The sequence below is a fragment of the Urocitellus parryii genome, chromosome 5, assembly GCF_045843805.1.
Source record: "Urocitellus parryii isolate mUroPar1 chromosome 5, mUroPar1.hap1, whole genome shotgun sequence".
NCBI lineage: Eukaryota > Metazoa > Chordata > Mammalia > Rodentia > Sciuridae > Urocitellus > Urocitellus parryii.
This window is the reverse complement of record NC_135535.1, coordinates 130,702,018-130,729,926: the sequence shown is the minus strand read 5'-3', so window position 1 is coordinate 130,729,926 and position 27,909 is coordinate 130,702,018. Positions and strand designations below refer to the sequence as shown.

The 27,909-nt window shown below is 38.6% G+C and overlaps 1 protein-coding gene across 2 annotated transcripts; it reads left to right on the top strand.

The window, feature by feature from the left end:
• Positions 1-437: 437 nt before the first annotated feature.
• On the top strand, positions 438-27,909 carry Ncoa4 (nuclear receptor coactivator 4). Of its 2 annotated transcripts, none has more exons than XM_026410851.2 (10): positions 438-548; positions 16,426-16,580; positions 19,121-19,261; positions 19,442-19,530; positions 21,499-21,607; positions 22,283-22,372; positions 22,841-22,987; positions 24,572-25,585; positions 25,911-26,051; positions 26,399-27,909. In XM_026410851.2, exons 2-10 carry the CDS (start codon positions 16,440-16,442, stop codon positions 26,402-26,404), a joined length of 1,878 nt encoding a protein of 625 aa, XP_026266636.1. In that variant the 5' UTR covers positions 438-548; positions 16,426-16,439; the 3' UTR covers positions 26,405-27,909. The 2 variants fall into 2 exon arrangements, with proteins under 2 accessions (XP_026266636.1, XP_026266637.1); XM_026410852.2 differs by having other exon boundaries at positions 439-548; positions 22,844-22,987.

Sequence of the window (27,909 nt, the reverse complement as noted above, 5' to 3'; positions counted from 1 at the left end):
ACACATTGTATATATGTATTGCAAGATCACGCCGTATGCCATAAATATGTATAATAACTATGCATCAGTTAAATTAGAATATGTTTGAAAAAAGAATTTGACTAATTACAACATAGAAAGTGGAATTATATGCTATATATTTTTTTGTGTCTGCTGACATTTATATTTACATCTGAACGTCAAATATAAATAATATCTATCTTGTGGGGACATTTGGTGTTAAAGAATCACTTACCATAGTTCTCTACATAGCATTTATCTTCAAAAATGCTTGCTTCATTTAACTCGATGTATTCGCTAGAGGTGAAAAGGACACTGATCAAGGGCAGGGAAAAGAGTGTGCCTGCACTCTGTACCCTCTAGAGGGCAGGCAAGAGCTTTGCGCTGACCCGAGCAGAGGTCTCGCGAGACTGTCAGAAGCGTGGCGAGAGGCGTGGGAGGAAGGTTGTGCTCTCGCGAGAACTCTGTCTTTGGGCCCAAGACTTGTGTCCGCTGGTGTCAGTCCAACCAGGGTACCCTCGGGTCGTCCGGAGAACCTCTCCGAACTGGTAAGACCTGGAATAAATGGCTGGGGGCGCACGTCTCCTTCAGTTCTCACTCCGCGAGCCCAGCGGAAGCCGGATGGTAGCTGGCGTGCTGGGCCTGGGTCTACCCTTCCTGGTCGCCCTTTCCTTCCGCACGCCGGTCTCGGGCCTGTCCTCTCCCTCTGGACACGCAGGGTCACTGACCACCTCATTCTGCCTGCCCGCGGGCTAAGCCTGACCTCCTCTCCCAGACCTTAGACTCGCCGGGCCCCGGAGCCACCTCCTTCTGGCTGCCAGTTGGCTGGGCCTGATCTCTCCCAGACTCTCCACTAGCCGGTCCCGGGACCATCTCGTCTTGCTTGCTTGTGGGCTCCCAAATCCTTGATATGTCAAGTCGGCCACCTCCTCCTCCCCGCCCTCGAGTTGGTTCTGTTCTCTCCCAAACCCTCGACCCATCTGGCCCCAAGGCCTCCACTTCTTGCGAGGCAAGGGCCTGTCTTCTTTCCTCCCATCCACACGTGGACCTCGCGGTTACCACCCGCAGCCAGGAGGCAGGGAAGATTTGTTTTCCCCTCCCTTTCCCTACAGACACTCCTGGCCGCAGGGATCCACCATCTGTTCCTGCTGGGTCGCTTTACCCCAGCTTCAAGTGTGACCAGGCGGGACCTGTTTTCTATGCCAGAGCGCATCCATTCCCAAGGGATTGTCAGGTGGAAACGCAGAAAATGTGGCCCTTTAAGTGCAGAACACAGTGTTACTTAACGTCCAAATAATCCCAATAATCTGGAAAAGTAGCCTGATTATCTCCCTTTTACAGATGAGAAGTTGCTCATTCATGATTCATAATACTGGCAATCATTTATTCAGTGAATTTATGCTGAAGGTATTACGGATATAGAAATGGGGAGGGGGAAGGACACACTTCTCACTTCGATAGAACTAAATTTTTGTGATGGGAACAACAATAATATAGTCTTAAGTGCCATGGGATATGACGGGAAGATATGATCAAGAATGACTCAAGTCAGGGGCTGGGGTTGTGGCTCAGTGGTAGAGTGCTTGCCTAGCACATGTGAGGCACTGGGTTCGATCCTCAGCACCACATAAAATAAATAAATAAAATGAAGGTACTGTGTCCAACTATAACTAAAAATAAAAAAGAATGACGGAAGTCAGTGTCTGACCCCAAGGGCAGAGCTTTCTTTACCTACCGGGCCATTTCTGTTGTTGTTGTTGTTATTGTTTTCTAGTTAGGTAAGATTGACCATCATAACTACTTTCGGATGTACTTAATTTTCTACCATCTATTTGATAATTTGGAATATGTAGGACTCTTGAGTTACCACCTTGAGTAAGGATGGGACAGGTACATAGTTGACTCACTTCTGCAGTGGAATCCTAATGTGACATTTCTGAACTTTAAAGTACATCAGAATTGTGAAAGAAAACTTGCTGCTACAGTGAAGGGAGATTCATTTACTATCTGTGGTCAGAGGAGTAACTTGATTTGCTCTTTGCCTTTTTTTTGGGGGGGGGGATGGGGGATACTGGGGATCAAATCCAGGGGTGCTTTTCTATAGAGCTTCCCATCCTTTTCTTATTTTTTATTTTGAAACAGCGTCTTACTGAGTTGCTGAGGCTGGCCTCAAACTTCCTATCCCCCTGCCTTAGCCTCCTGATTGCTGGGATTGCAGGCTTGTGGCCCTGGACTTTGCTCCAAAGATTTGCTCTTTTAAGGATTTGCTCACTTGTATAATTGTTCAGATAAGTAAACTAGATAAAGTGTAAAGTCTAGCACAGTAACATTCCTTACATTTTATTTCTCTTTCCCCTCTTCCATAGAGCCTTTGCCCTTGGGTCTCTAGAGGATATTCTAGCTGTTTAAAGTCTTATTATAGTTCGTGTATCAACAAATCTCTATAATTACATTATTCCCTTTGGGAAAAGAATTATTTCAGGCTTGCTTTTTTTTTTTTTTTTAAGAGAGAGAGAGAGGGAGAGAGGGAGGGAGGAGAGAGAAGAGAGAATTTTAATATTTATTTTTTAGTTTTCGGCGGACACAACATCTTTGTATGTGGTTCTGAGGATCGAACCTGGGCCGCACGTGTTCCGCAGGTATTCCAGGCGAGCATGCTACCGCTTGAGGCACTTCCCCAGCCCCGAAAAGAATTATTTCAAAAGTAGAAAATCAAATTGAACTATGTAAGGAAAGAAAAGGGAGATGTGTTTCTTAAAGGGGGAGGGGATGTATCTTAAAATTACACAGGACGGTATACTCTTACCCCTATTTTATTATATCAGCACAGTTGTCGGGGGAATCTCTAGAACCCCTTCAGGGGTTTCATAAAACTCCATGGGCTATTTCTGATACATAGCCCTTCCTCCATTTGAGAGTCTCTTGGTTATTGTTTTCTAATACTTTCCTACATGGTGTTAACATACTGGAAGGCATTCAGAGCCAGTTGCTGCTGCTACTGATAGACTTTTAACCCTTAATCATTATTTCAAAGAATTAGTATTTTTTGTTTATTGTTGGTGAGTCCCTGATACAAATTCTTCTCTAAGTGGCAAGTTCATGTACCCTTAGGGAACACAGACCAAGGTACTTTAGGCCCTTAGATACTTGTTGAATGAATATATAAAACCTTAATACTTAAATGATCTCTTTAAAATAGCAGGTGTGGCTGAGGGTGTTAGACCTGGGATTAAATCTTGGCTCCTCTAGTTGGAAGGTTGTGACTGCAGGTAATATATTTAACCTTTTCAGTTTCATTTTTTTTAAATGATTATAATAATACTCACCCTAAAGTGTTGTGAGGACTAAATGAGATAAAGTGTAAAAAATTGAAAAGGCTTTTCACAAAATGGCTATAGGTAAATCCTGAATTAATTCATGCAACAAATAATTATGGAATACCAAGTGTACAACAGTAAACAAAGAGACAAAGTTCTTGGTTTTGTGGAATTTACCATCTAGTGTTTTCCAAAGGAGGGTCAGAAAATAAATGGTTTCTACATGTCAGATGGTGATAAGTACAGTGGAGAATAATAAAGCATATGAAGGGGTTGTGGACAGAAGTCTTTTTAAAGTATAGGATGGTGAGGAATGGCCTGAGAAGATGACCCTTGAGCAGACCCCTGAAGGAAATAAAGGCTTGGTCTTGAGGATATCTGGAGGAGAGTTCAGTGGTCCTATGGTAGAAGCATCCTTGTTGTGGAAGAGCAGCAAGGAAGGGAACTGGAGTGGAGAAGTGGGGAGCAGTCATGAATGTTTCTGCAGGAATCCCAGGGAGATGATGGTGGCATATTAAATTGATGCTAAGTACATAATAAAATGTCTTCATTATCATACTGCATTCTCTGACTAAAAGTAATAAAGATAGTTAATGTCCATGTAGCTCCTACTATGTGTCAGGCACTATTCTACATACTTTACTTGTGTTAGTCATTAACTCTTTCCAAAAAAGTATACTCAGCTTCAGAGAACAGAGACTTGTCACTATTCAATACATACCTGGAATATATTACTGATTCAGATGTGTATTTACCAAGCCATCAATGACAATAGGGGTGAATTTAGGGCCCCAACCACATACTGGTTAACTTCAAAAGGCAGGCCTTATGTGACTATAAGTGCCTATAAAAAGGAACCAGCTAATAGGTATACATTGGGTTCAGTTCAGTTTCATGAGAGAACTGTAGCTATCCATGGCATTTTTATTACTTTTCCTGTGACTTTTTAGCCCTTCTAAAATTTTTGTCCAAGGTTTCCATTTTGGCTTTGTTTTCATTATTGGAAAATATTTTACTTAAGCAGAGAATGCATATGTACAATGTGGACGCTTAGCCCGTAAGGAGGCCATGTTGACCACTTTTGCTTTGGTGAGTAGCATTAATAGTACTGTATCTCTATGTTGTCAGTTACAGGAGCTGCCATATAATTTTTCTCAGCTTGTCTTCTTTGATTCTTGAATCATAATATTATAGTGGTCATTTACAGTCAATCCTACAATAACTCAAATCCCAAATATGTCATACACATTCCCTAAATTAGATAGATTATCTGGCAAGTGAACAAAGTAATTATTTTGAGGGTGTTCCTTTTACTTAACTTCTGGCATAAATGACTCATTGTATGCTCTTAGCCATTCTTGATCTCAAGTTGTCATTCTGATTTCACTTGACTTGATTATTCAGTTGAATCAAGCTGTTCCTTAGGGGGCTAGGAGTGTGTTTGGGGACACTATTGAGTCTTAAGATTCCTCTTTCCTAGCATTACGTTAAAAGTGGTCTACAAATGTGACAATTTAGTTTAGTGATGGAGTAAAAAACTGACAAAATAGGATAAAAGGTTTTTGCTTGATTGTCAGTTTAGTCATAGGTAAAAAGCTAAGTCTTAACACTGGCCAATTACAGCTTTCAAGAGAACATAATATCAGCTGTGTTTTGTCTTATTTTGACATTATTGCTAGTCACCCACTTGTTTGCTTCTGTGGGGGAAAACCACAAGATATTTATCGTATTTAGAAGGGATAAAATGATATTATTTTTATGATGATAGTAAGTAACATGTTTTTCTATCCATGACTATTTTAGGGAAAGGAGTTTCAAACTGAAGACAGGACACCACCCCTATTCTAAAAGCTAATCAAACTTTTGTTAATGTCCTGAGGATTTTCTGTGGTAATGCAAAGTCTGAGGGGAGAAAATTCAAGTTGGCTCTAAATACAGTAAATATTTCCCTTTAACTTACAAACCTGTTGCCATTTGTGAATCTGTGGAGCTGACCTTGAGTCTGGCCTGAAAGACTGTTTTAGCAACTATTGTGGGATTGTGGTTTCAGTGTCAACTTGCCAGTTTTGTTTGAAAAAGGTAAATAATATTTGTGCTAAAAACATTTTTCCTTTTCTGAAAAAACATTTTTAAATTAATATTATAGGCCTCAGTGGGACAGATTATGTTTGAATCAGAAATATACTATACTTTTAAAAAAATTATACATGGACACAGTACCTTTATTATATTTATTTATTCTTCTGTTTTGAGGCTCAAATTCAGTGTCTCACACATACTAGACAAGTGCTCTGCCACTGAACTACAGCCCCAGTCCTATACTGAACTTTATAGTGCCTGATCTGAACTTGAGCATTCATTTAGCATTTATTCATCCATTCATGAATCAAAATGTAGTGAGCTTTGTTGAGTTCAGGGCTAATAGTTGTACACCATTCTTTTTAGTTCGATTCAGTAGTTCATGTAGAATGTGAAGAGGGGTGGAAGTGTTAAGGTGCCAATCCCAGGCTATCTTTTTACCATTAAAGGTATACAAAGCTATAAGATAGGGTCTCTCAGGGAGCTCTCAGGTCAAGGAGGCAGACATAATAATATGAGTAATGTGTTACAGGGGTCATGTTGGAAATCCATGCAGATTACAATGGGCACAAAGGGAGCAGTAAAATTATTGAGGAATGAGGTATATTGATCAGGAAAGGCTTTGTAGTGGTGGTGACTTGAAAAGTAGATAGCTAGGTAGAAGTAAAGGGACTGACATTGCTGGCAGGGCTGGGAGAGCCAAGCTGGACAAGATAACCAGATTGGATTATATGCATGAAATGCCTAGAAAGAAGGAATTCTTAGTTTACTAAAGTGTAACTAATGTCAAGAGCTAGAGCAGGACCACACCCTGATCTGCTGTCTTGACGTCAGTGGTGTATTAATAAACTAAGAATCCCTTCTTAGTTTACTCGGGCGTACTCAACCACTGAGCCACATCTCCAGCCCTATTTTGTATTTTATTTAGAGAGGGTCTTAATAAATTGCTAAGTGCCTCACCATTGCTGAGCCCAGCTTTGAACTCCTGATCCTCCTGACTCAGCTTCCTGAGCTGCTGGGATTACAGGTGCTCTCCACCCTGCCCGGCTCCTTTATATTTGATAATGTCTGAACTGGTATCCTAGAAACTGTGAGCTCTGAGGAAGAAATGGTGAACCAGCTGTTCATCTGGAATTTGAGGGGTGCTTAATAAGAGGGTGTTTACCCTCAATATTCATTCCCCTCTGGTGTTTTTTCATATGGTTTTGCTTTATCCTTACCATTTACAAAAATAACTTTGTATGTATAGACATATAAAAACTATTTTACATTTAAGAAATTGAAAGGGAATGACAGTGCTGTCGAGGTTACATATTCTGGCCTGATTGGTTATGCAAGGTTGTAAGGATTAGCTGTGGATAAAAGGGAAAACTAGAAGTGCCAGTACTATGAGCCTGATAGTAATCAGACAGGCAGTACAATATGCCAGGCATTGCCCTAAACATATTACATATAACCATACAATTCTCATTGAGTCCAGTATCACTCCCGTTTCACAGGTGGGGAAACCAGGGCACAAATTGACTTACCTAAGGTGAGGTAGTATCTAAGTGGTAGAGCAAGGTTTTGTGCTAAACCAGTTTCAGAGTCTATTCTTTTTTTTTTTTTTTTTTTTTTTTTTTGACGGGGAAGGATATCGGAGGTTGAATTTAGGGGCACTGAATCACTGAGCCACCTTCTCAGCCCTGTTTTATATTAGAGACAGAGTCTGACTCGATTTAGTGCCTCGCTTTGGCTGAGGCTGGCTTTGACTCGGGATCCTCTTGCCTGAGCCTCTCAAACTGCTGGAAGCTGCTGGGATTACAGGCGTCAGGCAGCGTGCCCGGCCAGAGTCCATTCTTTTAACTGCTCTATCTAACTGTCTCTCCAGGTAGGAATGCCATGTTCACTAAACTATTCCCTACATCTGGAATTGTGCTTGACACCAGGCAGGTGCTTAGTCAATGTCTGTTGAAAGAGAAGCATCCATGAGGCTTTGAGGCAGTACTAGACTAAGGCTGTGTGTGTGTGTGTGTGCGCGCGCGCGCGCGCGCGCGGGGGGGGGGGTGTGTGGGTGGGGAAGCGGGGATAAGATACAGACACAGAGACAGACTGACATGGGTACAAACAGATTTGTTAGAGGTGAGGGGAGGGGATGTCTGAGAGCTTGAAACAAAAGCCCAGGACTGAACCCCAGATGGGCAAACAGTGGTAATCTCAAGTTTCTGATTGTCCCACGTTTGCTATTTCTCTGCCGTGATTTGCATCAGGTTCCTTAAAACAAAGACGTCTTAGCTCGGATTTGGGGCTCGGAGCAGGTGGAGCAGACCAGGAAAGGGGGCTGGGGAAGAGCCCTAGCGTCTTTGGATCTCAGAGGCAAAAGCAAGTGGAAAACTGACTGAGAGCTCTGCGGTGCGGAGGGCGCGGCCCACTGGGCGGAGCCTTCTGCTCGCCCGGCGTGCGTGCTCCCGTCCGTCCGCTGGAGGCCGCGCGTGACGTGCGAGGGGCGGGTCGCGGCAGGGGCTCGGGGACTTAGCACACCCAGGCTGGGGATAAAACCGCTTCTTGCCCGCGAGGTAGCTGGCTGGGCCGGGATCTGCTTTTAGAGGTACGTTGGCAGCCTAGGGGCGCCTCGGCCCCTCGGGTCGCCCTCGCGGGCTTGGGCCGGCCCTGTGGCGCGCTTACAAACTGGTGACGGCTCTACGGCTAGGAGACCGCGGGACGGGCTCCTTGGCCGCTGCTCTTGGAAAGGGCACCGGGAAACCTAGAAAGCCGCTTGAGTCACTATTGCTCTTGAGCTAGAAACGCCTTGCTTAATCCTGCTGTTTTCTAATTTTTGTGCTAGAAAAGACCTAAATTTAATTCTACTATTAGATGGTAGAATTTTGCGGTCAGTTTTCAGCTACTGCTTCGGAGAGTTGCAAAGATTGCTTGCTTGCAGTTACTTATACCTTTAGGTATATCGCAGAAAGTCCTGAAGTGTTAACACAAATCTTAACGGTATCGTACGGTGAACTAAGTAATGCCTTATTTAAATTCTCTTGAAACATTAACGTTTATTTGTGTGGTTTTTTAAAAAATGGCGGAGACACAGGTCTTGAACTTCAGTAGCTACTTGTCTTGATAAATTTAAGTGGGTTGGGAATAGGGTAAGATCTGTGTTATCTTTGAATTAATGAATTATGATTCAAAACTTTAAAAAAATCTGTCAGAACAAGTGAAGCCAAAAAATCCCAAAGTAAAACTGAAAAATATCAATTATTGTTTTTAAATTTATAGTTGTTGTTCTCAAAGTTTGTACAGTTTAATGTAGGTGTACAGTTTAATGTAGGTTGTCACATCAAAAATAACCAAATTGGCGATTAGTAATTCGAATCTAGTAATCCATGGAACACATAGGTCTCCTGTGGATTGATTCTTGCAGGCTTGACCTTTTACCAGTGATTCAGATGCCAGGAAAATAAGTAAAAAGTGAAAGGTTTTTTTTTTTTTTTTTTTTTGGTGTGTTGGGGGGGGGGTGTCAGATGGCATAGGGGGCAAAGAATGTCAGAGCTGGCAAGTGAGGTAGAGATTAGCTAGTCTAAACTTTCATTCATGCACAAATGAGGACTGAAGCATCTTTGATAACCTGTAGATATTTGCTCTGAAAGTCTCTTTCTTCAGTTCTTCCTACTTGGTACTAGTACTTGGCAATGTTTTGATTATTCTGAGCTTATTATGACATTTGTGGTATGTGTTTTTTTTTTTAATGGTATTTTCTAAGACAGGTGGTTCTGAGAAACTGGCTATAATTCATTGAAAACTATTATGGAAGTTATTGAAATATTAGAGGTTTTTTTTTTTTTTTTTTTTTTGGTGACTGGGAATTGAACCCAGGAATGCTTTACCACCAAGTCACATCCTCAGCCCTTTTTATTTATTTATTTTTTGAAACAGGATCTCTAGAAGTTGCTGAGGGCCTTGCTAAATTGCTGAGGCTGTCTTTGAAACTGTGATTCTTCTGCCTCAGCCTCCCAAGCTGCTGGGATTACAGGAGTGTACCAACTTGCTGGGCTGGAATAGTAATTTTAAACTCTAATGTTGGCAAATAATAATTTATGGGTGATAATACTCTAAAGGAAGAAAGTAAGAAAAAAAAAAAAAAGAAGACATTTTAGTTCTGTATCCAAATCTTACCCCTTGTAACTGTGGCCTTTTGGAAGGGTCATTTAAACTGTGTGGGCCTTTGGAATCATATATGAAGTGTGGACCCTGTACTAAAGAGACAGTTACAATTTTTTCATCTTTAATTATTATTAGTAATGGTAGTGCTGATGAATGAACCTAAGGCCTTCAGTGTGCTCTGAATGTGCTGTATCACTGAGTTATACCCCCATCAAATTTTTTCCTCTTTAAATTGTGGTTTGTGTGGGACATGAGGGTTAGGGCTTTGTGGAAATTTTATGGTTAAACCATATGATGATGAGTTATTTTCATTTGTGATTAGTTGCTCAATTCTGATTCCAAGATCTGGGACTTCATAACTAGATTTTTGGAAAGCACTATCTAAGTATGACAGGTATTATTGGCAGAACCTCCCCTTTAAGGAAACTCCAGTTTCTGTTATTTGTTTGAAGAATGTGTCTTTCTTTTCCTCTCCTTTATATTTTCCTCCTACTCTAAAACTTAGGGTAGGGAATCCTTGAAACAGGGAAATTTTAGAAATCACTTAACTTTGACTCAAAAAGTGAACATGTAAGGCAGTCTCCTTTGAAGGTGATAGGGCAGTAATTTGGATTTTGAAAGTGAAGATAAAAGACACTGAATTTTAGAATTAGAGCTAATCTTTGTACAGGCAAGGAAACAGACAGAAGCATGCATGCTTTGTGTATATTAGTGGGTTTAGAATATTGTGTTTTGCCATGAAAACAATTTGCCGATTGCTATATAATAGAGTGAAAGACTAGATGAAGAGCTGTTTATTAAACGAGTACCATGTTGTTACATCTGCAAGTCTATATTGTTATCCTCACTTATGAATTGGGAAGTTAGGTTCAAAAAGGCAAGGTACTGATAAATAGCTAAAGGATTCTAAGTCCAGGCCTCTTCATGTGAAAGCTTTTACCAGTTTTAAAGTTGCTTTCTATACTCAACAGAAGGAAATTCCCAAGGTCCTTATCACTCAGTTAAACCTAAAACAAACCTAAAAACAACTGCATTGTTAAGAAGTGACATGAGTTCTTGGACCTGGTGGCATATGCCAGTAATCCAGCAAATTGGGTGGTTGAGGCAGGAGGATCACAAATTTGAGGCCAGCTTAGACAACTTTCAAGACCTGTCTCAGAAAATTTTATAAAAAGAGGGATGGGGATGAATCTCAGTGCTAGAGCATCCCCAGATTCAACCCCCAGTGTTGAAGCCCTATCTATCTCCCCTTTGCCCCCCCCCCCCCAAAAAAAAAAACCAACCCATGACTTGCTGGGGTTGGCTAAGTGCTCAGAGACAGATAATGTCTCACTGTAACTATACTGCAGCCTTCTGTGTGGAGAATAAAAATAAAAATTACAGATCATTACACTGGACTAAGTTCCTGCATACCCCAAAACCAGACTAAAAGTCAAAATGGAGTCATTCACACTAAAGTTTATCATCACCAAATTGAAATTAAATTGTTAACTGATGGTTACAAACTGTCAGGATTAGAGACCACAGCTAAATTTCCTGAGGTCAGTTTTAATTGGCATGATAATGACATTCTCTCTGCTTTAATCCTTACACAAAAGAAGTGACTTTAATCTCATGTTAATTAATCAGTTATTGTTCTGTCTTTCTGTCCCTGCCTGACAAGGAGCATAACCTAGAAATGGCCCACCTGCTTTTTCTTTTCTTTGTATGTTCTCTCTATAAAACAAACCTCTTCTGCTCAGCCCTTGGGAGTACTTTTTCTATTTTATAGAATGAACTGTTGCCTAATTCTAGAATTGGGGGGAAAAAAGCCAATGAAGATCTTTAAATGAAATTGTTGATTTTTTTTCCTTCTATTGTTGTTGCCTTCATTTTTCCAGAGGAAGGTGAGGCCCAGAGTGGTTAAGTTACTAGATTAGGGGTCTCCAGCATACAGACAGGTTTGGCAAATTCTTAACCATCATGCTTGCTGTGCTGTTTCTTGAACCTGGAACAAATGGTGAATTATTGTTGAAAATGATCAATGTGAGCTACTTACCTTATGCAACTCTCTATTTCAAAAAGCTAGGTCAGACATCAACTCATATGATTTAAGCTCACCCAAGGGGTGGGGTTCTTCATTTTAGATCTGAAGGTTTCTTTTTCATCACAGTACAAGAGGGCAGGCCTTTCTTGGGATCAGGAGTATGGAAGCCCCACAGGAAGGAGGAATAGCCATAGTTGGAAAAGGCCAAACATACTAGCACTGGCCCTAAAGACATGAAACAGATTTTTATAGTGTCTGACAGTGAGCTCTAAACACCCTTATTCTAACAAGATGACTGTTTTGAAGATAGCATTCATTTTAATTTTGGGGGAAAAAATCTGTGTGTGGAAAAAATGGTTTTGTAACTTTTTTTTTTGTTTTTTATTTTTTATTTTTATTTTTTGGTACCAGGGATGGAACCCAGGGGCACTCAACCACAGAGCCATATTCCCCAGCCCTTTTTGTTTTTTATTTGAGACAGAGTCTTTCGAAGTTGCTGAGGCTGGCCTTGAACTTGTGATCCTCCTGTCTCAGCCTTCTGAGTTGCTGGAATCACAGGCATGTGCCACCATGCCTGGCTAGTTTTGTAACTTTAGTCTCATTTTATGTTCTGTGCATGGATTATAAGGAGAAAATCCAATGTGTGTACTTATCCATGGTCTGTTCTTGTGCAGTTCCACAGTGCTTGTGATTTTATCAAGAAGACTTGCTTTGGGAATCTAGAGATAACAGACTACACTGTATGCATTTGTGTTTGCCTTCCATTGTCCCAGAGTTCTAAGGTTTTTGACAATGTGAAGCAACCTTTTAACTTAATCTTACTTAATTTACATACTGCCAGGAAATTGTGGCATTCCACACAGTGGTGAAGATCTAAGAATGGGAAATTTGATGCAGCCAAAGAGAGTTATTACATTTGAAAGACAGCTGAACATGTCTTAGGGCAGTGTGAATCACCTTGAGAGTAATTCTGTCTTCTAACCTTTCAGTGTTTACCTGTGTTAGGATTTTTCAAAGTCCCTATAGTGTGTACCAAATACATACTAATGCCTGGGTTTCAAACAGGCCACTCGTACACTGTGAAAACAGGCTGCAAAGTTAGTTGCAGCTGGTGTTTTCAGTGTTAGAAAGAATTTTTGCAGAGACTTCTGACAAGTCCAATTGAGAAAGGCTTTTCTTTTACAGATCATTTTGGGGAAACAGATTGAGGTAACAGAATTAGCAAGGGGAAGTTAGAAATCTTCCTGAACTTTTGAGTTTCTTGTAGGAACTTTCAAGTTCCTGGATCTGAATCTTTTGCTGAGATGGTGGAAAGAAAATCTGTTGGGCTGTGTCTTCCCATCAGTTTCTTTCTTCTTTTCTTTTTTTTTCCTTTTTAGATATACATGACATTATAAAGTATTTTGACATATTTTACATACATGGGGTATAACTTTCCATTCTTGTGGTATGGAGTTACACTGGTGGTATATTCATATATGAACATAGGAAAGTTATGTCCTATTCATTCTACTCCATCAGTTTATTTCTGAGTTTGGGACTTACTTGCTTTTGTCTCTACCCATCTTTCAGGCTGAAACCTAATCTTAAAGATGCAGTCAAGACTAATCTAAGTTCCCTTTGTCTAAAATGGGCAGCCAGCCATTTGGATGACTTCACTGGGCAGGCTGCTGTTCAGTTTAAAGCTGTCTTCTCTAGGGTTATTCATTGCTTTTAGACTGTTAGAAAGTTCTTTCATGTATTGTCTAAAATGTCTCCTATTAACCACATCACATACTTCCACCCTGGACTGTTCTGTACAAGTTTAATTCTTCTGTTCGACAGGTTTCCAAATATTTTATTTATTTATTTGTATTAAATTTATCTTTTTATTCTAATTTGTTCTATATGACAGCAGAATGCATTACAATTTATATTACATATATAGAGCACAATTTTTCATATCTCTGGTTGAATATAAAGTATATTCATTTATATAAAATATGAAGACCATTTGTGTCTTCATACAGGTATTTAGGGTAATGATATCATCTCATTCCACCATCTTTTTTACCCCCATGGTTCCTCCCTTCCCCTCCTACCTCTTTGCCCTATCTAGAGTTCATCTAATCCTCCCATGCTCCCCCTTCCAACCCCACTATGAATCAGTCTCCTTATAACAGAGAAAACATTCAGCATTTGTTTTTTTGGGATTGTCTAACTTCACTTAGCGTTACATTCCCCAGCTCCATTCATTTACCTGCAAATGCCATGATTTTAATTTTTATTGCTAAGTATTATTCCATTGTGTATATATACCACATTTTCTTTCTCCATTCATCTACTGAGGGGCATCTAAGTTGGATCCACAGTTTAGCTATTGTGAATTGTGCTGCAATAAACATTGATGTGGCTGTGTCCCTGTGGTATGCTGTTTTTAAATCTTTTGGGTATAGACCGAGGAGTGGAATAGCTGGGTGGAATGGTGGTTCCATTCCCAGCTTTCCAAGGAATCTCCATATTGCTTTCCATATTGGCGGCACCAATTTGCAGTCCCACCAGCAATGTATGAGTGTGCCTTTTCCCCCATATCCTTGCCAACACTTATTGTTTGTGTTCTTAATAGCTGCCATTCTGACTGGTGTGAGATGAAATCTTAGAGCAGTTTTGATTTGCTGCATTTCTCTAATTGCTAGAGATGTTGAACATTTTTTCATATATTTGTTGATTGATTGTATATCATCTTCTGAGAGTATATCATCTGTTCAGTTCCTTGGCAACAAAATGAAAGTAAATCCCTATCTCTCACCATGCATGGATCAAAGACCTAGGTTTAAAGGTCAGAGACACTGTGCCTGTTAGAAGAAAAAGTAGGCCCAATGCTCCGTTATGTCGGATTAGACCCCTGACTTCCTTAATAAGACTCCTATTGCGCAAAAATTAAAATCAAGAATCAATAAATGGGATGGATTCAAACTAAAAAGCTTCTCAGCAAAAGAAACAATCAGTGTGATGAATAGAGAGCCTACATCTTGGGATCAAATTTTTACCATTCTCACATCAGATAGAGCACTAATCTTAGGGTATATAAAAACTCAAAAAGCTAAATACCCAAAAAAAAAAAAAAAAAAGGTTTCTAAATATTTGAGAGCAGTTATCATGTCCTCCCAGAGATGTCTCTTATCTAGGCCAAACAGCCTTCCTTTCTGGAGAAATTTTTCATGGTTTTGAGACCTTTTATCCTTTTCTAAATGCCCCTAGGTTCAATTCCCCAGCATTGCAAACAAAACAACAACCCTCCAAATTACTCCTTGCCTTTTCCACCCCATTTTTGCACCTCATTCAGATGCAAAAAAAAAAACAAAAACAAAAACAAAAAAAACCCCACCATATTGTTTTATGAGGTATTAACAGCTACATAGAGTATTTTGGAATATGTTTCTGTTAAAACCCCATGTTAGCTCTAATATGCTCTCATCCAAGTATGTAGGAAAAAGAGTTGAGTAATTAGGGAAAACAGTGATATGCCTCTTAAAAACATTTAAACCGGCCTTAGTCCATTACCCTTTGAATACTTTGTAAAAATGTAATCTTTTTATTTATTTATTTATTTTTTATTGTTGGTAGTTCAAAACATTACATCTATTTTAATGTATTTCACAGTTTGATTCAAAAGGGTTATGAGGGAAATGGATGGCATTAAAAATGTAATCTTATTGTTTAATTTGGTTGTACTTCTATTTAGTCCGTATTTACGTTGTCTCCAAGCATGTCACAGAATCTTGCCAAAAATCTTTCTGTCAACTGGGTACTTAGCATCTGCTGCATTATATCTACTGGCCAATTTGGTGAAACTATATAAAAGGAAATAACTTTGGTATCACAGGGCTAAGTGAACCCATTCTGGACCACAGTGATCACTGTTTACTTTTTCCTGGTTTTTAGAAATCATCTCTTGATTCTAGAGTTATGCAGGATGAATATCAAATTAGTCTTCTAGGGGCTGTTGTCAAGCTTCCCTGACACTCTTCTGTGGGCCTTATTGTATAATTGTGTGCTTTTCTTTATATTTTTCTTCCTTGTCTCCCCTGAGTTTTTTAGAGAACCCTCTGTTTTTAACTATACCAATTTCTATAAGTACCTCTTTTCTATGAGTCATTTGAGATTATTTTGTTTACATTTGTATTCTTGAGTGCTTTCTAGCTGCATAGTTATTCTTAAATTCTTCATAAATTAAAAAATTCCACCTAAAAGAGAAAATAACAAAATTACAGCTTCTTAATAAACTTAGGCAAATGTCAGTTCTAAAAACCTGTATTCTAAACTCTATCTAATTATTGATTAGCAGCTTATTTTTAAAGTAACTATGGAATCTTCAACACATTTTAGTCTAAATCTGTGAAGAGGAATACATGCTTCATATGACTAAATAAATGTGTACTATGAATGGAAACATACTCCTTTCTCCCCCGCTTCCAGGGCTTGAACACAAGGGCTTGTGCATGCTATGGAAGCACTGTATCACCAAGCCACGTCCCCAGCCCAGCAACTTATGTTCTTTTAACTTTTTAAGAGACATGTGTTCTGTTGATTAGGAGGACTACCTGTGTTGCCCCCCCCCCCCCCCGCCCAGAAGTATCTGTTCACATGTAAAGTGTCACTAAGGAAGATTTATATAATTTTATAATAGGAACAGAGATGGGGAAGGGAGGAGGCAGTATTTATTAAGAGTATCCTGTGTGTTGGGGTCCTGTGTTCTGTGTTGGAGGTAATTCAAATAGTTAGTAATGGGAGCTGTTTGGAATGATCATTTGAGCAATGTTTGATTTTGGTTGTAATTACAGTGTTACTTGGATTTTTATTTTTTTCTTTCTTTTAAAGGAACAGTGAGCAGAATGAATACCTCCCAGGACCAGAGCAGCTGCTCCAGTAATAGAGAAGCCCTTTTGAGATGTAGTGATGCACGGAGGGACTTGGAGCTTGCTATTGGTGGAGTTCACCGAGCTGAACAGCAAATTAAAGATAACTTGCGAGAGGTGAGATGTGTGCTTTTCTCTTGTCTGGACTTCTAACATAGGGCTGGCTAAAACACAGCCAAAGACTTGGCTTCTCAGTGCCAACAAACAAATATCATCCCATGCCTTGTATGATCTGCCTAATCTCAGCTGCCTGGCATAACGATTTAAAGGAGAAATAGGCAGATGCTACAGTCTGAGAAATCCTCTACTACTCTGGAGAATTCCATTCAACATGTATTTTTAAAAAAAATTTTTAAATTTGTTCTAATTAGTTATACATGAGAGAATACATGTGTGCACTTTGATATACATAAATGGATTATAATTTCTCATTTTTCTGGTTGTACATGTTGTTGAATCACATTGGTCATGCAGTGGTATATGTAATATATGTAATAATATCTGTTTCATTCTACTATTATTTTTGCCCCATATGCCCTCCCCCTAATCTAAAGTAACTCCCCTCTAATCTAAAGTAACTCTGTTCTTCTTCAACCACACACACCCCATTGTGAAGTAAGCATCTGCATATAGACTTTTTTTTTTTTTTTTGATTGGCTTATTTCGCTTATCATGAGTGCCTCCAGTTCCATCTATTTACCGGCAAATGCCATAATTTCATTCTTCTTTAATGTTGAGTAATATTCCATTGTGTGTGTGTGTGTATATATATATATATGTGTGTGTGTGTGTGTGTGTGTGTGTGTATATTATATACATATGTGTGTGTATGTATATTTATCACCTTTTTTAATCCATTCATCTGTCGAAGGGCTCCTAGATTGGTGCCATAGCTTAGCTATTGTGAGTTGAGCTACTATAAACATTGATGTGGCTGCATCACTGTAATATGCTATTTTAAGTCCTTTGGATATAAACCAAAAAGTGGGATAGCTGGGTCAAATGGTGGTTCCATTCCAAGTTTTCTGAGGGATGTCCATACTGCTTTCTATGATGGTTGCACCAATTTGCAGTCACACCAGCAATGTATGAGCGTACCTTTTCCCCTACATCCTCACCAACACTTATTATTGCTTGTGTTCTTGATAATTGCCATTCTGACTAGAGTGATGAAATCTTAAGAGTAGTTTTGATTTGCATTTCTCTAATTGCTAAAAATGTTGAACATTTTTTCATGGATTTGTTGATCGATTATATTTCTTTTGTGAAGTATCTTGTTCAGTTCCTTAGCCCGTTTATTGACTAGGTTATTTGTTTTTTTGGTGTTAAGTTTTTTGAGTTTTCCTGGAGATGAATGCTCTGTCTGAGGTGCCTGTAGTAAAGATTTTCTCCCATTCTGTAAGCTCTCTTTTCTTCAGTTTCTTTCTCAACTTAAATTTTTGATACTTTTCTGTGTGGTCTCCATGAAAGGCACTATCATCAGTGAAAAATAATGAGGGGAGCAGGCAGTAGTTTGCTTAGCTGTACCCTCTTGATGTGTTAAGAGTAGCACTTCAGTATGCCCCTGTCTCATTTTAACTTATTGGTCCCATTATTTTAGTGACATAGTTCTGTAAATGACTTTGTCATTTGGAAGTCAGAATGAAATATGTTAGTTCTAATAGTAATCTGTTGGTGAGTGTGTAAAGTAGTATATGGCTTTGAAATACAACTTTTTTTTTTCTAAAGAGAGAGAGAGAGAGAGAGAGAATTTTTTAACATTTATTTTTTAGTTCTCGGCGGACACAACATCTTTTGTTTGTATGTGGTGCTGAGGATCGAACCCAGGCCGCACGCTTGCCAGGCGAGCGCGCTACCACTTGAGCCACATCCCCAGCCCTGAAATACAACTTTTTTTAACTCAGAAAAAAAAAAAGATTGTCTTAAAAATTTTTAAAGTTATTTAATGTAGATTCTCATTTATAGCTGTTTTGAGTTTTTCTCTTGGGATTTTGACATTTAGCCCTCAGGTGACTCGCTGCTGATGCTCTCAGAAACATTCAGTTTACTATTTTACCTACTGACCACCCTAATTGGTCTTCTTGCTATTGACATGTGGTGACACATGTCTTTACTAAATTAGCCTCCTGAAAATGGATTGCTCATTCTGTAGGTAAGGAAAGACATAAAGGCCACCTATGATGCTGAGGACCAGAGCAGGTGTTCCAATGATCTCTTTCCTGATAAACTTGTGAAGTCATATGTTTTAAAAAGTATAGGAACTGAAGGGGATCAGTATCTTCTGTTTACTCTAGGACACCCAAAATAAACTTGATGTTCTTAGAGGCAGGAGTATTAAAGGAAGATTTTAGAGTTGAGGTGTAACCTTTATGGCTATAATTCTTAAACTGGGGTTTGAAAGAATTTGTGGGTCCATCAGGGGCCCTGTTGGACTTACACCCTGAAATTACAGGCCAAATATTTAGTATATATAGTTTTTAGTATATATGTGGTTTGTTTGTTTGTTTTGGTTTTTTGGAGGGAGGCGGATATTCCTTGAATGTCACTAGATAATCAGAAGGATCTGTGACCCACAAAAGTTAAGAACCTCACTGTTCTGTGGGAGTCATCATTTTTTGGATTGTAACACAAGTGAAACTAACATGTATGTTTCCTAGGTGAAATCTCAGATTCATAGTTGTATAAGCCGTCACCTGGAATGCCTTCGGAGCCGTGAGGTATGGCTGTATGAACAGGTAGATCTCATCTATCAACTTAAAGAGGAGACACTTCAGCAGCAGGCTCAGCAGCTCTACTGGGTAAGGTGGCTCCCTGACTAGAACTGGTTTGACCATGGTTTCTTGTTTCCAGACAATATATTTCTTGTAATTCAATGTTAATAAAAGTCAGATAAAAGTTTAATCTCAATTGCTTTTTAACTTGGATATACCTGGTACTTTTAGTATCATTGTGATTAGATGATTTCATTTTTCTTACAGTTATTGGGCCAGTTCAATTGTCTTATCCATCAACTGGAGTGTACCCAAAATAAAGATCTAGCCAACCAAGTTTCTGTGTGTCTGGAGAGGTAAATACCCTTATTTGTTTTGACTTTTGGCTCTTTTTTTTTTTTTTTTTTTTTTTTTTTACTTATAAGAAAATATTTAATTTCTCAGCACATAAATTAGCATTTCCCCAATATTTTTGTACCATTTTTTAAAATGTAATTTTCTTAGCTTTAGCAACAACATGGATAAACTTGAAAGACATTAAGTGAAACAAGGCAGGCACAGAAAAACAAATCATCACATTTTCATGTGGAATCTAAAGAAGTGGACTTAATAGAAGTAGAGAACAGAATGGCAGTTACCAGGGTCAGGGACTGGGGGAAATGGGGAGATGCTAGTCAAAGGGTACAGAGTTTTTGTAATAACATAAATAAGTTCTGTGGACCTCATGTACAGACCAAGGTTAATAATAATATAATGTACACCTGAAATTTGGAGTAGATCTTAAGTATTTTCATCACACACATACAAACAAAGTAACTGTGAGGAGATGAATATACTAATGAGCTTGGTTGTGGTAATCATTTCACAATGTATACATATGTCAAAACATCACACTGTATACCTTAAATATGTACATTTTTATAGTTAATTACTGCTCAATAAAATAAAAAGCAATTTTCTAACCTCAATAAATCCAGTTCACCATAATGAGCCAAAATTTCTAATGATCCGATTCTAAACCATGATTTCGCAGCACGCAGCACTACTGCACCTTAAAAAGAAACATTTATTTTAGCTGAAAACTATATTAAGGGCTGGGGTTGTAGTTCAGTGGTAGAGTGATTGTCTAGCATGTGTGAGATCCTAGGTTTGATCCTCAGCACTACATAAAGATAAATAAATAAAGGTAGTGTGTCCATTTACAACTTAAAAATATATATTTAAAAAAACTATCTTAAGCTATGTCATTAATAGCAAAATGTTTGCCTGAAAATTAAATGTTAATAAAAGAAAGAAGAAAACCACTTAATTTACTAAAAAAGTAACTAATGTCAACTGCATGAATGGTCTCCAGTTTTTCTCAGAATGCTTAGATCCACTAAGCTTTTAGAAACAGCATAGCTAAAGGCTGAGAAGTAATGTTTTGAACGACCAACAATAAAAAAAAAAAAAAAAAAAAAGAAAAAAAAAAAAGAAAAAGGATATATGAAAACTGGAACTGGCTCTACAGAAACTAGCTTTGTGACTTAGGCAAGTTACTTAAACATTCTTAGTTTCTTCACCTAAAATTAAGAGGTTAGATTTAATGATACTTCTAGTGCTAAATTCAGTGATTCAATGACTATCATTAAGGAGACAGAGTAATTTTTTGAGTTTTTCCTAGAGGTTTTTACATAGTTTTTGTTAAAAAAGCACATGAAAATAAATATCCAGATTAGTATAGTGAATAAGTGTTGACCCTTGATAAGGCATTCAACCCAGAAAAACTACACTTTCTGTGTTTACCACTGAACTAAACTCTAGTGGGTACAAAATTAATAAGTATGCCATAGTCCCTGGTCTTAAGAAACTCAGAGTCTTTGTAGAGACAAGGCTTAAACTCATGGAACAAATTATAATAAAAAAGAGAGAGGTCAATAAAAGGGGGATCAGTTGAGCTTTATAGAGGAAGTGGGAATTGATCCTGAGCATAAGGTTAGGTAGGAGTTTAGTAACGAGAGAAGAAGGAGTGGGGTATGTGGAAGAGGGGAGACCAGCACAGGCAAAGGCCAAAGACTTTTGGCTCTTTTGACATAGTAAAAGACAGTTTTGTAACTCCCAGCTTATGTTGGTTTTAACTTTTTATCTTCATTCTCATAATATGATCATCCTGTCTTTATATTTTAATGTTATACTTGTTATATGTGATTAAACCATACACAGTCTGTTGAGTTTATTAGAAAAGTGCAGCCATTTAAAATTACTCACAATTTAGCTTTTATTTTAGAAGCAACTGAAACAGATATTGTATGAAAACAGCCTAATTTTGCTTATTTTTTCCCCAGATTGGGCAGTTTGACCCTTAAGCCTGAAGATTCAACTGTTCTGCTCTTTGAAGCAGACACAACTGCACTGCGTCAAACCATCACCACCTTTGGGTCCCTCAAGACCATTGTGAGTAATGTTGACCTCAGATCCTTTGTCAGGTGCTTCTCAAGTCTGCATTCTCACAGATGATCTTCCATAAAACAAATTACAGGGCCTAGGGTTGTGGCTCAACTGGTAGAGTGCTCGCTTAGCACCTTTGGGGCACTGGGTTCAATCCTCAGCACCACATAAAAATAAAATAAAGAGGGGCTGGGGATGTGGCTCAAGCGGTAGTGCGCTTGCCTGGCATGCGTGCGGCCCGGGTTCGATCCTCAGCACCACATACAAACAAAGATGTTGTGTCTGCTGAGAACTGAAAAAATAAATATAAAAAAATAAATAAATAAATAAAGATATTGTATCCACCTAAAACTAAAAAATAAATATTAAAAAAAGCCAAATTACATATTTACTATATGAATAGTGGCTTTCTTGAGGCATTAACCTTCAAAAATTGAGAAAGTGAGTTCTGATAAAGTCAATAGAGCATTAGGTTATTAGTTTGTGGAGTGCTGTTGACTCATTAATAATCTTTGGAATTAATCTTGCATCTCTAATTGTTTTGCCATATTTCTTATAAAATTGACGGCCCGAATGGTCTTTAATAAAGACCCGAGTGTAGTGTAATTTGCGTCTCATTAAAAGTAGCAATACTCTCTATTCTTGTGAAGATTTGATGGAATTCTTGTCTTCATTTTATAGCAAATTCCTGAGCATCTGATGGCTCATGCTAGTTCATCAAACACTGGGCCCTTCCTTGAGAAAAGAGGTTATATCCTGATGCCAGAGCAGGTAAAATGTCATTTATTTCTGGTATTTGGATTACTATTATTTGCTTTAGATTGTGATCAAATAATTTTTTGTGGCGATGGGGGTGCTACTATTTATTTGTAAAATGTTATCAGTGATAGTTTATGCAAGTGAATGCTTGAAGCATTAAATGTCAAATAGAAATTTGATTGTTATATAGGTATTGAATAAGAAAATAATTATGGTATTGGTTCTTTATTGGGGATCCGTTAATTCATAGAGATGATGTATTTTTAAAGGCAATGTGAATTAAAGGTCTTGGACATCTGAGTTGAGAACAACCCTACAGGTAGTTACAGTTCTTATTTGAAAATTGTGAAGATTGAGGGGGAAAGGCATGTGACTTGCTCAGGGTCAGTAGCAACCCAAGACTAGATCTCCTGCTTTGCTGGTGTATTTCTGTTGCATTTGACAATCCTTGTTAGGCAGCAAAGTTTTGTTTGTGATTAGCAGAAATCAACATTCAGCAGCACAACTGTACCCCTCAGTGAATGGCTTCTTGGAAGCAAACCTAACAGTGGTCGTCATGCTTCTTACCTACCTAGTACCAACCTCCAGGACTGGCTCACCCAAAAACAGACCTCAGAAAATAATCAGGTATGTTGCTATCTTCATTGTGAAGTAGATATAGTAGTAAACCAAGTTAATTACTAACCAGTATTGTCTTATAGTATATGATTGTAATCTGGAAAAACCCATATACTTTTTGAGGGGCACTGGGGATTGAATCCAAGGGCTCTCCACTCAGCCATTTTTATTTCTGATTTTGAGACTAGGTCTTTCTAAGTTGCCCAGGCTGTCCTTGGAACTTGTGATCTTTCCATCTCAGTTTCTTGAGTAGCTGGGGTTGCAGGTGTATGCTACCTGCATATGGTATATGTCTGGCTAGACATATTCTTAATTTTTAATTATAATGGTGACATCTCTCAACTATGGATAGAAAATTAAGAAAATAGCCATTAGCTTTAGCCGGGCGTAGTGGCGCAGGCCTGTAATCCCAGCGGCCTGGGAGGCTGAGACAGGAGGATCGTGAGTTCAAACCCACCCTCTGCAATTTAGGGAAGCCCTAAGCAATTCAGTGAGACCCTGTCTCTAAATAAAAATACAAAATAGGGCCAGGGATGTGGTTCAGTGGTCAAGTGCCCCTGAGTTCAATCCCCAGGACCCTGCCCCACAATAAAGAATTTGTAAAAATATACAGCTGGACCTAGTGGCACACACCTGTAATCCCCAGTGGTTTGGGAGGTTGAGGCAGGAGAGTTGCAAGTTCAAGGCCAGCCTCAGCAGCTTAGCGAGACCCTAAGCAATTTGCAGAGAACCCGTCTCAAACTAAAAATGGAAAGGGCTAGGGATGTGGCTGTTTTTAGGTGCCGCTGGGTTCAATCTGTAGTACCAAAAAATAAATGCACACAGTTTCCATATGAAGAGATGTTATAATGTTTTTTTGGTATACTCATTTTTCCTGTGTATACATTTATTTTTCAAGTCTTTTCTGTAAATCCTGTTTTTGTATTTTTTCCCCTCCAATATAATACTGAATATATTTGTTATTTTTTTATTTTTTATTTTTTTTTGGTACCAGGGACTGAACCCAGGGCATTCAACCATTGAACAACATTCCCAGCCCAATTTTTATATTTGATTTAGAGATGGGGTCTTGTTAAGTTGCTGAGGCTGTCTATGAACACACAATCCTACTGCCTCAGCCTCCCAAGCCTCTGGGATTACAGGTGTGCGTGCCACTGTGCATGTCATTTGATTTCTTCTGTGGAACCTTTGAATAAATTCTTAGAAACTACATTCCTATATTTCAATTCAGCATACTCTTTAAGACTTGATACATATGGCCAATTTGGCTTTCCAGCAAGTTAGTAATAGTCATCTTCTTACTAGCGGAGTTTTCAGAGTAACTGCTTTCTTTCCTTTGCCTGTTTTTGTCTTTCATATTCATAAGAATATTACTACTAGCTTCTCTTGTATCACATATGCCACAAATTCTTAGTTTAGCTTTTTAGAACTACAGAAAATATTTTTATGTAGTCATGTTTTAATAATCCAAACAGAAATCTCTTGTCTATCATTAAATTTGGAAACATTGGGCAAGACAGTAAATATGCAGACAGAATCCCCAAAACATTCATAATTATTCTGGCAAACTAATGATGTGTACTTCTTGTATAGACCTCTGCAAGAACCTGCAATTTCTTCAGTAATGTCTGGGGCAACTTAAAGGGCTTAGAGAACTGGCTCCTCAAGAGTCAGCAACAAGAAGTTTCTGGAAAACCAGGTTACCAAAAATTTAACAGCCACTCAACTACCAGTTCTTTCTCCATTGAAGTTGAAAAGGTTGAAGATCTAGAGCTCCTTGATCAAAATGAGATGGGATTGTCTGATTGGCTGGTGTCTCCCCAGGAACCTTGCAAGTTGGAGAAACCTGAAAATGGCAGTCATGAAACCAGTGAGAAGTTTAAGCTCTTATTCCAGGTCTTCCAGGAGCCTTACAGTGTGAATGATTGGCTTGCCAGGCCTGACTCTTGTACCAACTGTTGGGGCAACCAACCTAAAGGCGTGGAGATTGAAAACCTGGGCAGCCTGAAGTGCCTGAATGACCACTTGGAGGCCAAGAAACCACTTTCCACCCCCAACATGATTACTGAGGATTGGCTTGTCCAGAATCATCAGGATCCATATAAAGTAGAAGATGTATGCAAAGCCAATGAGACATGCACAAGCTTTGCAGAATGTGTGTGTGAGGAGAATTGTGAGAAGGAAGCTTTGTGTAGATGGCTTCTGAAGAAAGAAGGAAAGGATAAAAATGGGATGCCTATGGAACCCAAACCCGAGCCTGAGAAACATAAAGAGTCTCTGAGTATGTGGCTCTGTCCTTCCAGAAATTACATAACAGAACAAGCTAAGGCACCAAAGGCAATAACTCCTAGAATTGACGATTCCTTTGAAGTCATAAGGAACAGTTCCTTGTCAAGATGGCTCATCAGGCCTTCATGCAAAGAAGGAAGTCCCAAGGAAGTGCCTAGTACTGCCGACAGGGCTGGCAGACAGAAGCTTAAAAGCCCCATTACTACTTCCTGGTGTCCCTTTAACACTGCTGACTGGGTCTTGCCAGGAAAGAAAGTGGGAAACCTCAGCCAGCTATCCTCTGGAGAAGACAAGTGGCTACTTCGAAAGAAGGCCCAGGTAAGATGACATCAAAATTGCCATTTGAGTTTTACTTTCTTACCTCTAAAACTACACATGGGCCAGATCTTTAAATAGGTTAAATACTAAATTTGACAGCCATGTGTTCAGAAGGACTTAATAATTATTTAAACTGAATTATTTGTGCTTTTCCCAGACCAGCTGCCATCCTGCAGTAGAGAAAACCCGCCTGATTTAGGGTAGAAATAATAGTTGTCATCTGTACTCTTGGCCAATATTTACTTATTATATTCGGAAAGTGAGTTAAGCTGGTCTCGCGCCTCCCAGATGACATGAAACAATAGATATTTTTTTCTTCTTGCAGGAAGTATTTCTTAACTCACCCCTTCAAGAGGAACATAAATTCCCTGCAGACCGTTATGGCCTCCCAGCAGTTTGTGATCTCTTTGCATGTATGCAGCTTCAAGTTGATAAAGAAAAGTGGTTATATCGAACTCCTCTACAGGTGAGTATATGCTACCAGTGTGAATGTTAGATTAATAGTTTTTTATAAAATGTTTTATAAACTAAAGTAGCTGTTTATAAAATGTTGTTTTACGAATTCACACTTTACTCACTGAACCATATATTTATAAGGGCGGGAAGAGCGCCTAAAAATTTCATGTATTGCACTTGAACTTGCTTTGTCACTCACTAGTTGTAATTGAAAATGACCATTTGAGATGTAATTGCTGGGAATTCTTAAATCTCACGAATTCTAATAGCTTACTGAGAATTGAGTTGTTTTAAGGTGAGAATTTGCTTTCATTCACCAGTAGAATGACTTTTTAATCTGTGGACTTTTCTTTGCAGATGTGAAGGAATGGACTACCATAGTCAAGCAGCTTCTCTGCAGATTATCACACATCCCTGAACTGGTGACTGCAGCTTGCCAAATCATCTTGTTCCTGGGTCTGACCAGCTTAGTTTCTCTCATAATTTTGAGCTAGCAAAGAAAAATTATCAAAAGTTATGAGTTTCTTTATAAAAAAGAGGCTGTTTGTGGCTGTTTTTTGATGCTGAGGTTATTCATTTCCTTCTGATAGAAGTATTCACTAAATCTGCCCCCACACTACAAATGCAGCATTTTAGTGGATAGGTTGTCACCAGCTTCCACAGCTCCTTAGATTGGGTTGTTAACTAGTACATAAACACTGTAGTTTGAAAAGTGAATATTTCTGTAATCAAAGTGTGTTGATGTATTCTAAAGCTAGTAAACTTCCCTAAACTTTTGATTGCCCTTTAGATGCTTCTCTTGCTGTGGGTTTTCTATTAGTGGTCTGAAATGATTGTTCAATTTAATTAATATATAGCATATTTCATATAATTAACCTTGCCAATAGTGATTTTTTTCTTTTCTCATCAAAATATATTAGTAATCTTGACATTAATTACCAGATGTTTTGGCTTAACATGAGTTCTATACTATTTTTCTTCATTTGAAATTCATCTACTGCAAATTTTGTCTTTATTCCTGTGGATTTTAAAAGTACCCAGTGAGATGTTTAAGAATTCATTATTATTTAAAGACCATTTTAAGGATAATGCAAGCCTTTTTTCCAGTATTCTACAAACCCATATGCTTTTTGAGCCCCAGTGTTGATTAAAAGTCAAAAGACATGCTGAAAAAGTAGTACTTGAACCATTCATTACCCTAGGGATTACTGGTGCATTCTGTGTAAATGGAAGCTGAGCTTGACACCTGGTGCTTTTGATTAGGGATAAAGTCAATGTCCTGTCATTTTTAAGCACAGCATTCCTGTACCTCCAAATGTATGATGCAGTGAATTTTAGTGCACAGGCTATTTTCAACCCTTGTGCCTTTATGGTGTTTATTGAAGCTTTATGAAAACTACTAACATTTTCTCAATATTGTTAGTCATGCCCAAGCTTTAGTTTCTCTGTAGGAGAGGTGGAATTTATCTTTAAAAATTCTCTTGAGGTCTTAGCTGCATTCCCAGCTTTATTTAGAACTATTACGTCTCTTAACTGCCTATGCTATTGGAAATACTTGTGGGGAAATTTCATGGTTCCATAGTGACAGTGCCATTTAGCATCATGGGAATTCTTTGAACCATAGCTCAGAAGGGCCTAGCCTCATATTATTTCTTCCTGCCACTAATGAATTATTACGTAAGTGGTAGGTAAAAAGAAGTCTTTCCAGTATCTTAGGTTGCAGGCAGGTGGTTTCTTTTTTGAGGTCTAACTGTATCTTAAATTATCAAAATGTAATTTACATTAATCACTATGCTAATGAGTATGTAAAACATTCTTTTGCAATGATGCATTTTATACCTCCCCCATTAAAAGCATAATAGCCACAC